The 14,393-nt window shown below is 47.1% G+C and overlaps 1 protein-coding gene across 2 annotated transcripts; it reads left to right on the top strand.

Annotated features, from left to right (window-relative positions):
* Positions 1 to 1,884: 1,884 nt before the first annotated feature.
* Positions 1,885 to 5,945, top strand: LOC128734895 (uncharacterized). Of its 2 annotated transcripts, XM_053829303.1 has the most exons (3): positions 1,885 to 2,179; positions 2,242 to 5,839; positions 5,894 to 5,945. In XM_053829303.1, exons 1-3 carry the CDS (start codon positions 2,093 to 2,095, stop codon positions 5,896 to 5,898), a joined length of 3,690 nt encoding a protein of 1,229 aa, XP_053685278.1. In that variant the 5' UTR covers positions 1,885 to 2,092; the 3' UTR covers positions 5,899 to 5,945. The 2 variants fall into 2 exon arrangements, with proteins under 2 accessions (XP_053685278.1, XP_053685271.1); XM_053829296.1 differs by lacking the exon at positions 5,894 to 5,945 and having other exon boundaries at positions 2,242 to 5,847.
* Positions 5,946 to 14,393: the final 8,448 nt, after the last annotated feature.

The raw sequence follows: 14,393 nt of genomic DNA, 5'->3' as shown, positions 1-14,393 counted from the left end.
CCGTACAGAGTAAACGCGACAGCGACGCGACACGACTTCGCTCTCATGTTGCTAAATGCACAGTCCTGCTTCAGGCGAAAAAGGGCTGCACGTATAACTACAGCAAGAAATGTCGCGTCGCGTCGCATGTCGCTTGCACTCTGGCGGTACCCTTATAGTTTGCCACTTACTGCTCGAGGGGTGCTCTATTGAAGGATTACTCGTAGATTACATAAAAACCTTTTACACACTTTTTGTCAATTACCTGGTAGTCTGTTCTCTGTGCTTTACACACGGGAATGACACTTCCAATACCAACCTGTACAAAAAAACGTAGCCAACATAGAGCGGGCCCAAGCTGACAGCTTCATAGATGGGCTCAAGCTGACAACCGAGTCGGATGTGCAAATTGTTAAATTTTTTTAGTTTTAGTTTGATTTTAGCCAAGGTTTTAGCATCACATAGCTAATGTTAGGCAGGCAATTGATGCGAAATACATGTAACTGTGAAAATGGTTAGTTAAATTCGTTTTGTGAGATCGCCTTGCGTTTGCCGCCTTTTTCATGTGAGCAGGGCTTCGACCGATCCTTTTTTTCTACCGCAGTCACACCAACGCGCATTCAAGTTCACACCGTCCGTTTAGAGGTGGAATACGAACGCTATGCATAACACAACTGGCAACTGGCGCCGAATGCACGCAACAGTATGAATGCGTTCTAACTAGGTTCTAATGCTTTTTGACATTTTCGTTTCGATCAAGTTGCCTTTACCGTTTGGAGCAGCGAATGACTGCAAAACAGTCAAATGACTGGCAATCACCACGCTAACGAAAAGCAACCGCACAATCGTATGATTCAATACTACAAAAAAACAACCACTACATGTGCAAGGAAGAAGTCGGTCGGACTCCGTCCAATACAGCAAAGTTTCGTTAATTGGTGGTTCGTTAATTGGGCGGTTCGTTAATTGGGCGTTCGCTAATTGGGCTATGTGACAACTTGAATGTCAAAATTGCATGGAATTTTCGAGTTTAGAATTTTCTAACAACTGTCAGTCGGCCCAATTAGCGAATCAGCTGGAGTGCAGTCGTGGCCCAATTAACGAATTCAGGCTGTACAAACGAATATTTTGCTTGCGTCGGACCGACGTCCGGGTGACAAACTATTACTGTGAGCAGCCGATTTGGAGACAAAAAGAGAAACGAAAAAATACGTCACCGTATGCTTCCAGTCAGTTTGCAGTTTATATTCTCAAAGCGCAAAGCAAAACGGGAGATTGACTGTTTGCCTTAGCTGAGATGCCGCATGAATTGTAAGACGGCAGCAGCGCAAGCGGCATATTGACTGGATAAGAAAAACAGTCAAATGATCGTTCAAAAAGCGGAGTTCGAATGCGGAAAGTTCGCATTCACGGCAGTCACATTCAACTTGCGATCCCTTTTCAAGCCCTGCATGTGAGCAACGAAAATGTGACGTCATATCAGCCCCCTGACTTTACACTCCAAACACAAGGGCTTTCCAACAGTAATGATTACTATACGCACCTTTGAAAAAAGTTACTTTTGATTACGTTACTGATTACCTTTGATTACCAATAATCAATCTCTTGTGTTTACTAAAAATTAATCATGATTACCAATGACTACTTAAGATTATTATTGATTACTATACTGATTACCATCATGGATTACTTAATTAATTCGTAAAAGATTACAAAAGTAATCTCTGGTTACTACGCACTTATGCGCCGTACTGGAAACCCCTTGTCCAAACAGATCGAAAAAGATAAATTTTAGAGCGGATTGCAATGCAAACATTGAAAAAAAAACCGTAAAAAAAATAAACCACTTGTCGAGTTGTCGCTGTCAAAACATCTTTTAATTCCAAAGAAGGAAAATATTTGCAACGTAACGTGCGTAATCGCTCACTCACGCATCAGTGCAGCGTCTGTCGGTGGTTTTTCTTTGCCGGTTCAATTAGAAACCACTGTACAGGAAATATGTACGAATCGGAGACCGATTGGGGTCAGCAAGGATAGATTTGGAACGGTACGATTTCGGTTTGATACGTGCGAGTTAACGCAACAGCGAGGGAGGAGTGGCAGCGCGAAAGAAATGAACATCTACGAACAGCGTCGGCTGAGCTGGCTGGACCGGTTGGATCGTGCCGGAGGCATCAGCACGGTTTTGCAAATTTGCCAGGTTAGAAAATTGTGTATATCATTAATTACGCAATCCGTTGATCGTTACTTTTTTTCGGATAGGAAATGTGCAATCTAATTGCTGATCGACGGACAGCCGCGAAGCATGATCCGGCGGAGGAAATTGTTCCCGGCACCGCGGAATGGGGAACCCGTTTGTATCTGAACAACGAACTGCTCGGCCGGTTGAAAACGATTAGCGAAAGTTCGCGCAGTACGTTCGTGCAGCGAAGGATTATAGCTAAGTCGCTGTTCAAAATTTACGCCGAAAACTATCGACAGTGTCGGATGATATTTCCGGTGGGGGGCATTCTGCCCCCTGCCGGAAGCACCCCGGCGGATGAGGCGGTCGCAATCTACGGGATGGTTTATTCGGGCTTTTTGCTGCTGCACGGTGAGGAGGATTTGAGCGTTGTGGTGAGGAAAAATTTTGAACTGTTTCAGGCGATGGGTTGCTACACGCGGCACTTCAGTACGGTGGCGGATAATTTGCTGGTGCTTCAGCGGATGGACCAGTACGAGAAACTGTTCGCGGAACGGTGGGAGCGAATTTGGCACATTGTGCTGTTGAATCTGGAGTCCCCCTTTCGGGGGGTGCGCGAAAACATGCTCAGTATTTTGAAGAATTTGATCGACGATCATAAGTTTACCCGATCGGTGGTGCTGCCGACGGTTCTGCGCTGGAGCTGGTTGAACCGGAATAAGCTGCATGTACTGATGGCGCTGCTAGGGAAGTACCAGCTGAGGCATCTCGAAGAGATGGCTGGCGAACGGATCGATTTGTATGCGGCACTGGCGTTGTCGCTGCACTACAAGCATCTGTTTTCGGGCAGTCAGGGAATCGTTCGTATATTGCAGAAACAGCAGGACGAAGATCTGTACGAACTGGAGGTTAAGATCCTGCAGGAGGCGAGCATCGATTTGGTTCGAACGATGATTAAGCAGTGGTTCTCCAACCTAACGGCTGGAGATTTGAAAAAGTTGTTCCATATGATGCAGCTGGATCAGCTGCGAGTTGGAGAAAATAGGAAACTTATTCCGGAATACCTGAAGAAAAATAATTTCGCAAAATTTTTCCAATACATGCACCTCTTCCGGCGAGAGTTTCAATCTTGTAAAGATCTCAACATCCTGCTTGTGCTGATGCTACAGATAGCAACGGAGGCAGAGCTCGAACCCATTCCCATGGCTTTGCTGGTGGAAATTTTGGTTCATCACATCACAACGCCAAACACAAACATTCATCCGTCCACCAGTGTGTTCTACATTTTCAAGCTGAAAGAATACATCCTACAGCGCATCGGTACGCCCTCGGTTAATCTGTGCAACACCTTTGTGGCACAATGTACAAAACTGCTCAACTACATTGCATCCCTCTCGCTGGAACGTTACGAACCGAACGAGGATGCTTACGGGATCGTATCGGAACTGATGGGATCGACCGTGTTCCACCAGCACCTGCAGAAGCAATCGTCCAAGAACTATCACGCCACCGTCACAAGTTTGCGAATGTTTCAGGCATTTGCTTCACTTTTTCTGGAATTCACACCCGAATCACCGTACCGGTTGCAGGAAAAACCCATAATTGCAGCGGACAATGGAGGAACCGCCCTAAGCTACCTGCTGCCAATGGAAGCGGACACCTTCTACGATATGATCTACACCGTGGAGCACCTGCTGACGTCCGACTTCGACGATGTTCGATCGATCGCACTCAAACTGCTGTACAACAAGAACTGCGCCTATCACTTCGGACCGGCACTGCAGGGCAAACTGTCCCTAATCTACTCCTACCGTACTCCGGCCGCCATCCTGGAAGCGATGATCAGTTTTTTCGACGAGTCTCACACTGCCCTGCAGACGTCGCTGCGCGATCACGATCGCGACCTGTTTGCGATGATGCGAAACGACTACCAGCTGTACCAGCAAATTGACGGCATCACGGAGGCGTTCTTCGGTTATCAGGAATCTCGTACGTTACGCATTCTGGAAGGAATTCGCTCGTTCAACGGAATGCTGCTGCTGGTTAACCGAGCGGTTGAATTCGTGCTGCGCTCGTTCAACTGCGCTAAGGGCCCCGCGGAATGCACTCTCGTTGGTTCGAGTTTCGAAATCATGGACAACAGCCTGCAGCTGTTGTTGGATCGATCGGCACAGCGTTCGACAAATTTGGCGGCCGATAAAAAGACGATGCTCAAGATGCTCTGGAAGGCACTGCGATCGGCCGGTTGCTTTGCGGAAAACTTCGTCTGCTGGGTGCTGGACAACTATCGCTCTCGGCTGGACACCGTCCAGCAACTGTCGATTTGTTTGCGAATGTTTGTGATGATTTCGCTGAACTGTTGTCATCGCGGAGCGATCGAGGCTACCGGAGTTTCCTTCGGGAAAGTGATTCGCAAAATTGCCACTCTTAAGGAACGCCTAGTTGTCCGCAATGATTACCGCAACCGGCAGGCGCGCTCGATAGTGGATTTGGCAGAGCGCATGTTCCGAGCGCTGATTCGACTGAACATGCAGGACGACGATTTCCGGCGCTGCCGAGGCTACCTCTGGTTGATTCATAATTTCATCAAAAACGACACCTACACCAATGCGGAACGATCGTACCTGAAAATCTACATCGAAGAGCAGCGGCTGCCGCTGCTTCAGCAGCACCAACAGCAACAACAAGCAATATCGGCCGAATCGATGGCAAAGATAGGCGTTCTGCAGTTGCACCAGCTGAACCTCCTAGTGCGGGAAGCTTCGATAAACGAAACCATGCTCGAGTACATTGATGATCTTATGACAATCGCACTGGAAAGGTTCAAATCCACCGAATGGCCAACGCGGAATGCCGCACTGCAACTGTACTCCTCGATCGTGACCAAGCTGGTCGGCCAACGACAGCAATGCTCCGACCCGAAGTGTGACTGGCTGCCGGTTTACGTTTCCCTAAACGAACTAATCTACAAGCTGGTAAAATCAAACAAATACATCCTGAAGGAACTGCGCGGTGGCGGCGACCAACCGGGAACCCCCTTCCTCATACTAGTACTAGAATTTCTCTCCAAAGTAGAATACCGACCCTACTCGGTTCCAGGCCAGAAATCGATCATCCTAGAGTATCGAACGCTAATGTGGCGCTATCTGAGCCACGAAAACGACCAGGTCCGCCGGTTGGCGGCGATCTGTTTCGCACAGCTGCACGACCCGCATGAAGACGCCGGGCGGTTGATGGAAAATCTCGTCATCTGTTTCTATACGGTGCGCGGGAATGAAAACTTTCGTCACGGACTGCTGCAGGCAATGCACTTTATGGTGCGCAAGTACGTAACCAATGCGCGCTTTATGGGCGATTGCTTCGTGCGGGAGGAATATCTGGCCCGGGTGAGACAGCTGCTGGTTCGCTATTGGCCGTTGGACGATGGCAGGGTGGCCAGCTATCGGTTGCGGTGTCATCTGTTGGATCTGCTGCTGTATCTTGGGTTCGATAAGATGGATTCGGTCGTGACGGCGCAGGTGTTCGGCAAGCTGACACCGAACTGCTTCGGGTTGAATGTGTTCCTGATGAGAACGAATGCGTTGTACAATAAAAGCCAGCAGGTGGAGGCGCGCGGCGAAGGGCTGATGGAGTACGAGGTGGTTATCGAGGGAATGGAAAAGGATGATGAGGTGGAGGGTGAATAGTTTTTAATAAAAAAAGTATTTTTTTGAAAACGCTGTTTGCTTCTAGGTTAGGTAAAAAATCACAATTTACTGTGTAATTGATCTAAAAGTCTGTCCAGCTTACGATGGGAAAACTTGATTTCTAGAATCTACCGACTGGAATAAGTAGTCCGCAAAAGTTTACTTACCTGTGATTATGTTCGTCAATTATCGCCTTAACAAATTTATCATTTTTTGCTTATAAAATCAGGAGAAGAGCAAGAATTGCAAAGAAAAAAAAACGGTTTCAACGCTTCTGATCACGTGGCAAGAAAAACGAAAATCGCGAAGTAGGTACGTGATTATGACGGATGACCACAGCCTACTGGGATTTTAAAAAATAGTTCGAGACTGGTGTGCCCAGACCTGAACAGACGGTGAAACACCGACTTGAAACTTGAACTCAAATTAAACTGCAAATTGGAGTTTGAAATGAACTCACAATTGGGCTTGAATTTGTAGACTTCCAATTCGAATTTCAATTACCTAGACATGAAATTGGATTTCCAGTAGCACAAAAAATTGGACTTAAGCATAGGCTTATAGGACCAGTAGCACATAAAATTAGACTTGAAATAAAAGAAACTTTAACTTGAAATTTTTATCTCCCCTTTTTTAAATACTGCAATCTGCGTACTATTTGTGTTCCACAATTGCAGAGCAAGTGTTCGGAGGTTAAATATCATCTTGTATACGAAACCGTGATTCCGAAGATGATATTTGCTCGGACAATGTCCTGTCACAAGACCGGTAAGCTTGCTGAGATCTCTCTTATTGACACTCAGCAACTTAACCCAGGGTGGATACTCGACGTTATATATTTTTAGATTGTTTGAGCGATTGTACAGCCATCCTACTGGCATAACTGTTCGGCTCTCCCTTTGTTTCAGCCCACCCTCCAGCACACAGTCAGAGATCAGGCAGAGTGAATCTATACCCGTGAGTGGAGAGTTGGAGCCACATCTTCGTTTGTCGACTCACAACGAGTCGGCGTGTTGAGGTTAGACGAGGATCAGGACTGAAACTCAGCCCTCAGCTAGCGCATCGTTCAAGTCCTGTTCCTTCCCTACTCTCCTCTCCACCTCATTCTTTTCTTTGTTTTTTTCGTCAGAGAGAGTTTGCACGGTAAAAAATCGTCCACTGCATCAGTGACCGGCTTGATGCAGCAAGTGCAAAGTACTGTGGACGGCGCCCTGGTACTGCACAGGCTCCGCTGCGGCGAGAGAATTTATAGAACCCCCTCCACCATTCATCCCTCGGCACGGGTCGCGTCGCACCTCGGATTAGGGGTTTATCCATTCAAGTTTTTACATAATAGCCATGGATAACAGCTATTAAAACCATCCTCCTTTGGGGGCTTTGGAACCTCTGCTTTGGTTTCTGGGAGTCGAGAGAACCGTCCTGCAGGCAGGGATGGTTCGATCACTTTGACTCAATTTTGATTCATTTGACAGTAGCGTCCTAACCGAGCAAAATTTGACAAATTGATGTATGGGACATTTGTAGATAATAACTAGATCTACAATTTTGCTGAATAAAGTGTTGCTGTATCTTTTGTAGTTACGGTGCTACAATGCTAGTACCTCATTAGTAACTAAATGAACGTTCATTTAGTTACTAAAAAGGTACTAGCATTGTAGCGCCGTAACTACAAAAGCTACAGCAACACTTTATTCAGCAAAATTGTAGATCTAGTTATTATCTACAAATGTCCCATACATCAATTCGTCAAATTTTGCTCGGGTGAGACGGTAGTGTCAAATGAATCAAAATTGAGTCAAAGTGATCGAACCATCCCTGCCTGCAGGCGGATGGTTTATACTTCAGCCTTCGCATGAGTGCCCCCTTCTCTGTCCGCATACGACCCTAGTTTCCACCGGTTGTCCGATTTCCACTAAGGAACGTATCCCGAATGGTACCACGAGGCGGTAGAGATAGGAGTTGCTGAATAAGAGGCTGTGGAACATCATGGTGGTTTTGGAGTGCATTATTCAACCATTTACCATCCAATTTATTTACCATCCGTTTATAGTGATGGGCGAGATGCAGAAGCGGGCGATCGGGTGGTGGCCGATTAACCCCCGAATGTGCAGATTAAGAATCAAGAGCCGATTCTTTAATATTAGCATAATTAACGTGCACAGCCCTCACCTCGGAAGAACCGATGACGACAAAGACGAATTCTACGCGCAGTTGGAGCGTGAATACGACCGCTGCCCAAGACATGACGTCAAAATTATCATCGGGGACTGTTATGCTCAGGTTGGTCAGGAGGAGGAATTCAAACTGGTGGTTGGACGGTTCAGCGCTCACCCGCAAACGAACGAAACTTGTCGACTTCGCCGCCTCCAAGAACATGGCCATACGCCATGGTGACATGGTCGGCACTTTTTAGACATTATCGACGTCAGAACCTATCCGGGTGCTAACATTGATTCGGATCACTACCTAGTGACGGTAAGGATACGTCAAAAACTATCTGTTGTGAACAACATACGATTCCGACGTCCGCTACGGTGTAATCTAGCGTGACTGAAGCAACCGGAGGTCGCCGAAATCTACGCGTTATCTCTCGAAACCGCGCTGTCGAAAGCGGGTGAGCTGAATGAAGCCCCTCTTGAGGACTATTGGAATGCCGTGAAAACAGCCATTGTGGCAGTGTGGCACCGAATCGACGTAACGAATGGTTTGACGAGGAATGTCAGCAGATATTGGCTGAGAAGAACGCAGCGCGGGTACAAATGCTGCGTAAAGTCACCCGTCAGAATGTGGAGCGATACAAACAGAAGCGGAGGCAGCAAACCCGACTCTTCAAGGAAAAGAAGCGCCACCAAGAGGAGAAGCGGTGCGAAGAACTCGAACAGCTGTACCGCTTTCACGACACACGGAAGTTCTATCAGAGACTCAACGGATCTCGCAAAGGCTTCGTGCCGCGGGCCGAAATGTGCAGAGATAAGGATGGAGGTATCTTGACTGACGACCGTGCGGTGATCGAAAGGTGGAAGCGGCACTACGATGAACACCTGAATGGCGAGCAGGCGAAAGACCATGATAGTGGAGGAATTGACCACATTGGTGCAGCAAGCAACGAGGATGTGCCACCCCCATTGATGAGGGTAGTTAAAGAAGCCATCCAGCGGTTAAAAAACAAAGCAGCGGGAAAGGATGGCATGGGCCCGGACAAGTTGGCTGGCTGTCTGCATCAACTAATTGTCAAGATTTGGGATACGGAACGACTACCGGAGGAGTGGAAAGACGGGGTTATCTGCCCTATCTACAAAAAAGGCGATAAGCTGCATTGTGAGAACTACCGAGCGATCACTATCCTGAATGCCGCCTACAAAGTGCTGTCCCAAGTCATCTTTCATCGACTATCGCCAATAGCCAATAGATTTGTGGGAAGTTACCAGGCCGGCTTCATGGAGGGTCGGTCTACAATGGACCAAATCTTCACCCTGCGGCAGATTCTCCAGAAGTGCCGCGAATTTCGAGTTTCCACGCATCACCTATTCATCGATTTCAAAGCCGCATATGATAGCGTAAACCGACAAGAGCTATGGAAAATTTTGGACGAAAACGGCTTTCCGAGTAAGCTTACTAGACTTATCATGGAGGCTTGGCATACACTTTTCGCCTCGATTTTGCTCTTTTGATTACTGCATCGCGGGCCATATAGCAGCGGGATGGCGACGGTTGTTTTTTGTTGTTCATTTGTTGTTACGCACCGTTTGCATTCGATAGAAAACGTAACATACTCCCCCTGAGAGTTCCTTGAGCAACTCTCAGCCGTCACCTGCTTTGGTTCTAGGTCTTTGCCATCGATGGGTTAGGGATAGAAATTTTGTTGATAGAGCGTCGATACTTGCAGTCGTCGGAGAAAATATCAACTGCACGAACAAGCCCATCGTCACCAGGGTAAACTGGCAAGATGGGTCTCAATTTCGCGAACATTGGACATCTCCTTCAAGTTCATCTTTCATAGTTGCATGAGTTCAGGTTACCTCGGCACCAAGCACACCAAAAATGTTCACAGAGGAGCTGAAAACGGGAAGCTTTGACGTCTTCTAAAGAGGGCTCTGCGGATTGCGATGAGTGATCGTCCGACGTGGTAGTAAGCGGCCGGTGTGGTAACCTACGAATCTGTTGGGTCATTCTAGACAGCGAATAGAGGATGGAAACTGAAGATGGCTTGATTTGAGCCATACCAGTCCCAAGCTTCTCAATGTCCACTTCACGTTGCAGACGACACGATTCAGGTAGGTTTTGGCTGACTTCATGGCTGCTCTCCACAATCCTTCAAATTCTGATGCTTCTGGCGGGATGAAGTGCTATTCGATTGCACAGCTGCGATGTCCTCCACAGCACGAAAGAACGTATAACATACCCTCTGGCTAGCACGGCGGAAGCGTAATGTAGATTTGATTGCGTCCCTCATTAGCTTAACGGCCTGTATTGTATTAGGCGTGGTTACCGCGACCCTTTTCGCGAGTTTGTCGGTTCGATGACCGCTGTCGCGGCCTCGCAATCGTCTTGGGCATTAGAAACCCAGTAAATGTTGTTTTCTCTTTCACCCTTTCTGGCAAGTCCGAATTTATGTTTCCTCTAGGAGTTTTAGCTTAGGTTAGTTGATGCAAATTTTGTATATAAACACCACTTTTGTATTAATAAATTTAGTCTTAACCGTAAACTCACGACCAGCAGGTCTTATTTCTCTCTCACCAATTCCTATCTTTAGCTTGATTGCCGATAATCCAAAAGCTTAGTCCGTCGTTAAAGACACTGTTAATTAACGGTTTAATTTGTTGAACGACGTCTTAAACCATAATCAATCAGTAGTCAAGTTCGTAACATTTTGGTGGCTCCAGAGAGGAGCTAGTCCTCTGAGCCAGCCAAGTGCGTAGCAGAGGGGTTTTCCCTTGGCTGTCGTTGGGTTGGTTCGGAAGCATTTCAGGCATGAACGTGTGATGAACGAATGATGGTTGGAGGACGAAGGTTTCCTAACCTCTTGCATGGTTCGTTGTCGAGGACTCGTTTGATTTCATTAGTAGTATAGCACATCACTTCAAGGTAACTCGGAGCACTCCACCAGAGGATGTTGGTCATCAAATCTTTTCTGATGGGATCAGGCATGTTCACTCCGAAACTTGCCTGTGTGCTGCTGTATCACAGCGACTCCATTTCGCACCAACAGCTGCAGCTGTTGGTTGGTTGATGGTTGAGAGTTTTTATTTAGCCAGACCAAGACAATGGCACTGTCACTGCACAACACAACTGTCTGATCCGGCATATCCAGGACTGAGAGTATCTTCATTAGTAATCGGGTCAACAGGTCGCTCAAAAGGGCCAATTTGGATTTTCTGGTAAAGAGACGAAGTTTTGCCGAAACATCAACAAAAAGGGTTCGGCGAACCGCGAGAAGTTTCGCCAAGATGATAACTGGTGAAACCAGTCCAAGGGGATCGAAAAATTTAGCGATCTCGGAGTACATCGTACATTTCGTGGTTGTTTTACAGGAATTCGGATGATTGGCGATCCTCAGTGTATCGGCGGTTGGGTCCCAAAGCAGTCCTAACTCCTTTAAGGAGTTATCGTTCGGATTTCGCTTCGTTCATCGATAGGAAGGTTCTTCATCAGCTGCTGTGAGTTCGAGCACCATTTTCGTATAGGAAAACTTCCACGACCTAGCAGTTCCTTCAACTACTGTTTAACCACGATAGTATCTTCCACTCCGAATCAGCTCCTGACAGTACGTCGCCAAGTAGGTCTCCTCCTTCACAATACGAGTGGCGATGGGAAAGTTCTCGCCATGTTCCTTGACGAGCTGTACCAAACACCTGGTTTCATGAGAGGGGGCCGATGCGGTACCATAAGTAAGAGTGCACAACTACAAGACACGCAAAGGCAACGGAGGCTACTCTTGCCAGAAAATTAGCAAGAATCGGTGATCCGATGGGGCTTCGACTAGTTGGCGGTACATTTTACAAAACGTCTCCGATGAATGCTACCTTGAATTTACGGAATCGAAGCATGATGAGATGTAGATCATTTCACACTAGTGAACCGACGTGTAGTACCCTTCGTTCAGCGAAAAATGCGACAGCGAAGATTTAGCACTTGTGTCAAACACAACACGACATTTCGTGCTTCAGCTGAAAGGTCGAAGCACGGCATGGTAAGGAAGGTAGTAGCTCTGGTTGGTTAGGTGAGGCTTTAGATTTCTTGATTTCCCGGTGGTAAGAGAAAGCCTCGTTCTGCCGGATGAAGTGCGCATATTGAGTTCGAGGGTCTTCTGGATTGTGAATGAACGAGTCGTTTCTTCAACATCAAAAAATGCTTCAGGGCCAGAGCACGACAGTCGTCCAGGAGGGGAACATCACTGTTGAACGGGAGCTAAACTATGAATCTTCCAGATGCATCTCACGCTGGTAGGTGACTTCGATGGACAGGTTGGGGAAGTCTGATAACTCCTCGATTTGCCATGTCGCCTGTTGCAAGTTCCGCTCGATGTCCGCAACCGATGCGTGGCAGTACTTGAGAGAAACATTGGATGCTTCCAAGATGTGCGTCACATAGTTGTGGTAATCCATCTGCTAGACTGAGTATTTTTAGCCTCAGCATGCCAAAGAATAGTTTTTCACCAATCAGTAAGTCGACTCTGTCGGGTATTTGGAACTTGGGATCGTCCAGTGGGCGATGTCTATCTTCGAAGTTGCAATTGTCCCAGTCACTCTTCGAGTGAACAAACTCTCCAAGCTGGCCTGCAACGTTGATACACGGAATCAAAACTTGATAATACCTTATCACCTTATCACTAGGTTGAGTTCATAAGGAGTTGATTCCAACAATTGGGACGTTGGCTGGCTTTTTTTGGATGTCAAAACGGTTGGCCTTCTCCTCCGTGATATAAGTGACCTGGGAGTCGCTATTCCTCCTGTCGTAGACCTGCACTGCCGCAGTCAACAGCAGTACAGTGTTGGTTGATTGGGCGAAGTTTGGGGAACACATTCGCCTCTATTTTACATACCGATCGGAGCCGGATCCGATCAGAAATTGCGCTTCGATCGGAATACATCGTATGCTATAACACACGTCGATCGGGACGTTTCTAATCGGAACGAGCCCGATCGGAATGCAGAGTCGAGGTGATTGTTAGAACCTTTGGTTCACTGGCGCTGCCACCTGGGAGGTTGCACCAGGCAAACGGGTGACGGGGTTGCCACCGTCTCGGTGGCAAGTGAATGTTTCGTACCCCGGCTGGGTTCACCATTTTTATGAAGTAACGTGTGACGTCGGCGTTGACAATTGTGACATGTCTTGTTGGAAGAACCTTCCCGCAGGCAGTTGAATCAGACTCCAGCTGCTCGGATCTTCTTCCCATTCTTCTTGGTTGGGGTTTTGCTGGATAGGGCCGAACACCGGACGTTTCGATGGTCGACGCCGTATGGCTTCTTTGTGGTGGATGATTGGACTGCCGCTTCACAATTCACCAGAACTTGGCATTAGCATTTCAGGAAGTCGACAGTCTGCTGGTATTTAGGCAGTTCACCCTTCTTGTGCGTTGCATCTCAAGCCTGACGTGGTGCTGTTGCCGAGAGTTGACACGATCAAGAAAACGAACAAATGTTCTATGGATCTTTTGCTGGAGATTGCGCAGTTGTTCGATGTGGTTTTGCTACCAACGGGGTTGCAGCGCCGTAGTTGTGTGAGAAACGCCATCAAACCACATCTTTGGTGACGTATTATGCTATGTAACCCTTGCTTCATTTCAAATTAGAACAAACTTTTGCTCATATTGTGGCGCTCTTGGTGAACGGATTTGGAAGTTCTTGGTACCCCCGTGTCGGAAATTTTGTTAGCTTCGCCTATGTATTTTTGACATTCCGCAAAACAACTGTACTTTGTAAACAAACAACATGGAAGCCGAAAGAAGGGAAAAAATTGTGCACAGTTGTTTGAAAAGTCCATTGTGATCTGCATCTAGGCTAGCTAAACAGCTGAAAGTGCCCAGAAATACCGTACCATCAAGAGGAATCCCAATCTATCGGACCGTGATTTGGCCAGAAAATTCGGTCCTGCCCATAGTACCGTGAGGAGAATTCGACTCCGGGAAGGAATGAAGTCGTATCGAGCCAGCAAACAACCAAAACGAACCATAAAACAGGATAGTGTGGCCAAAATCCGTGCTCGAAAGCTATACGACCGGGTGCTAACCAAGGGTGGTCTTGTCTATGTCAAGGCTGACTTCTGGCAAATGCCAGGTCAAAAATTTTACTTGGAAACGACTGGGGGGATGTTCCAAGCAAATTTAAATTTGTTTTTGCCGACAAATTTGCACGAAAATTTATGATTTTGCAGCTGCGGCAGAAAAACGAAAGTCGTTACAAATAAGACAATAACGTCGGAACTGTATCAAAAGGAGTGTTTCCAAAAACGAATTTTGCCGTTCATTCGATCCCACCACCATCCCGTAATGTTTTGGCAAGCTGTCATCACAGCAAAATCGTTCAAGAATGGTATGCAGAGAAAGG

This window comes from Sabethes cyaneus, chromosome 1 (assembly GCF_943734655.1).
Source record: "Sabethes cyaneus chromosome 1, idSabCyanKW18_F2, whole genome shotgun sequence".
In the NCBI taxonomy this organism is placed as follows: Eukaryota; Metazoa; Arthropoda; class Insecta; order Diptera; family Culicidae; genus Sabethes; species Sabethes cyaneus.
The sequence above is the reverse complement of the archived record's forward strand: the minus strand, read 5'-3'. Positions and strand labels throughout refer to the sequence as shown.

Coding starts and splice junctions, on each gene's coding strand:
- LOC128734895 (XM_053829296.1), top strand. CDS start 2,093: ATGAACATCTACGAACAGCGTCGGCTGAGCTGGCTGGACCGGTTGGAT. Junction 2,180..2,241: donor CGGTTTTGCAAATTTGCCAG/GTTAGAAAATTG, acceptor TTTTTCGGATAG/GAAATGTGCAATCTAATTGC.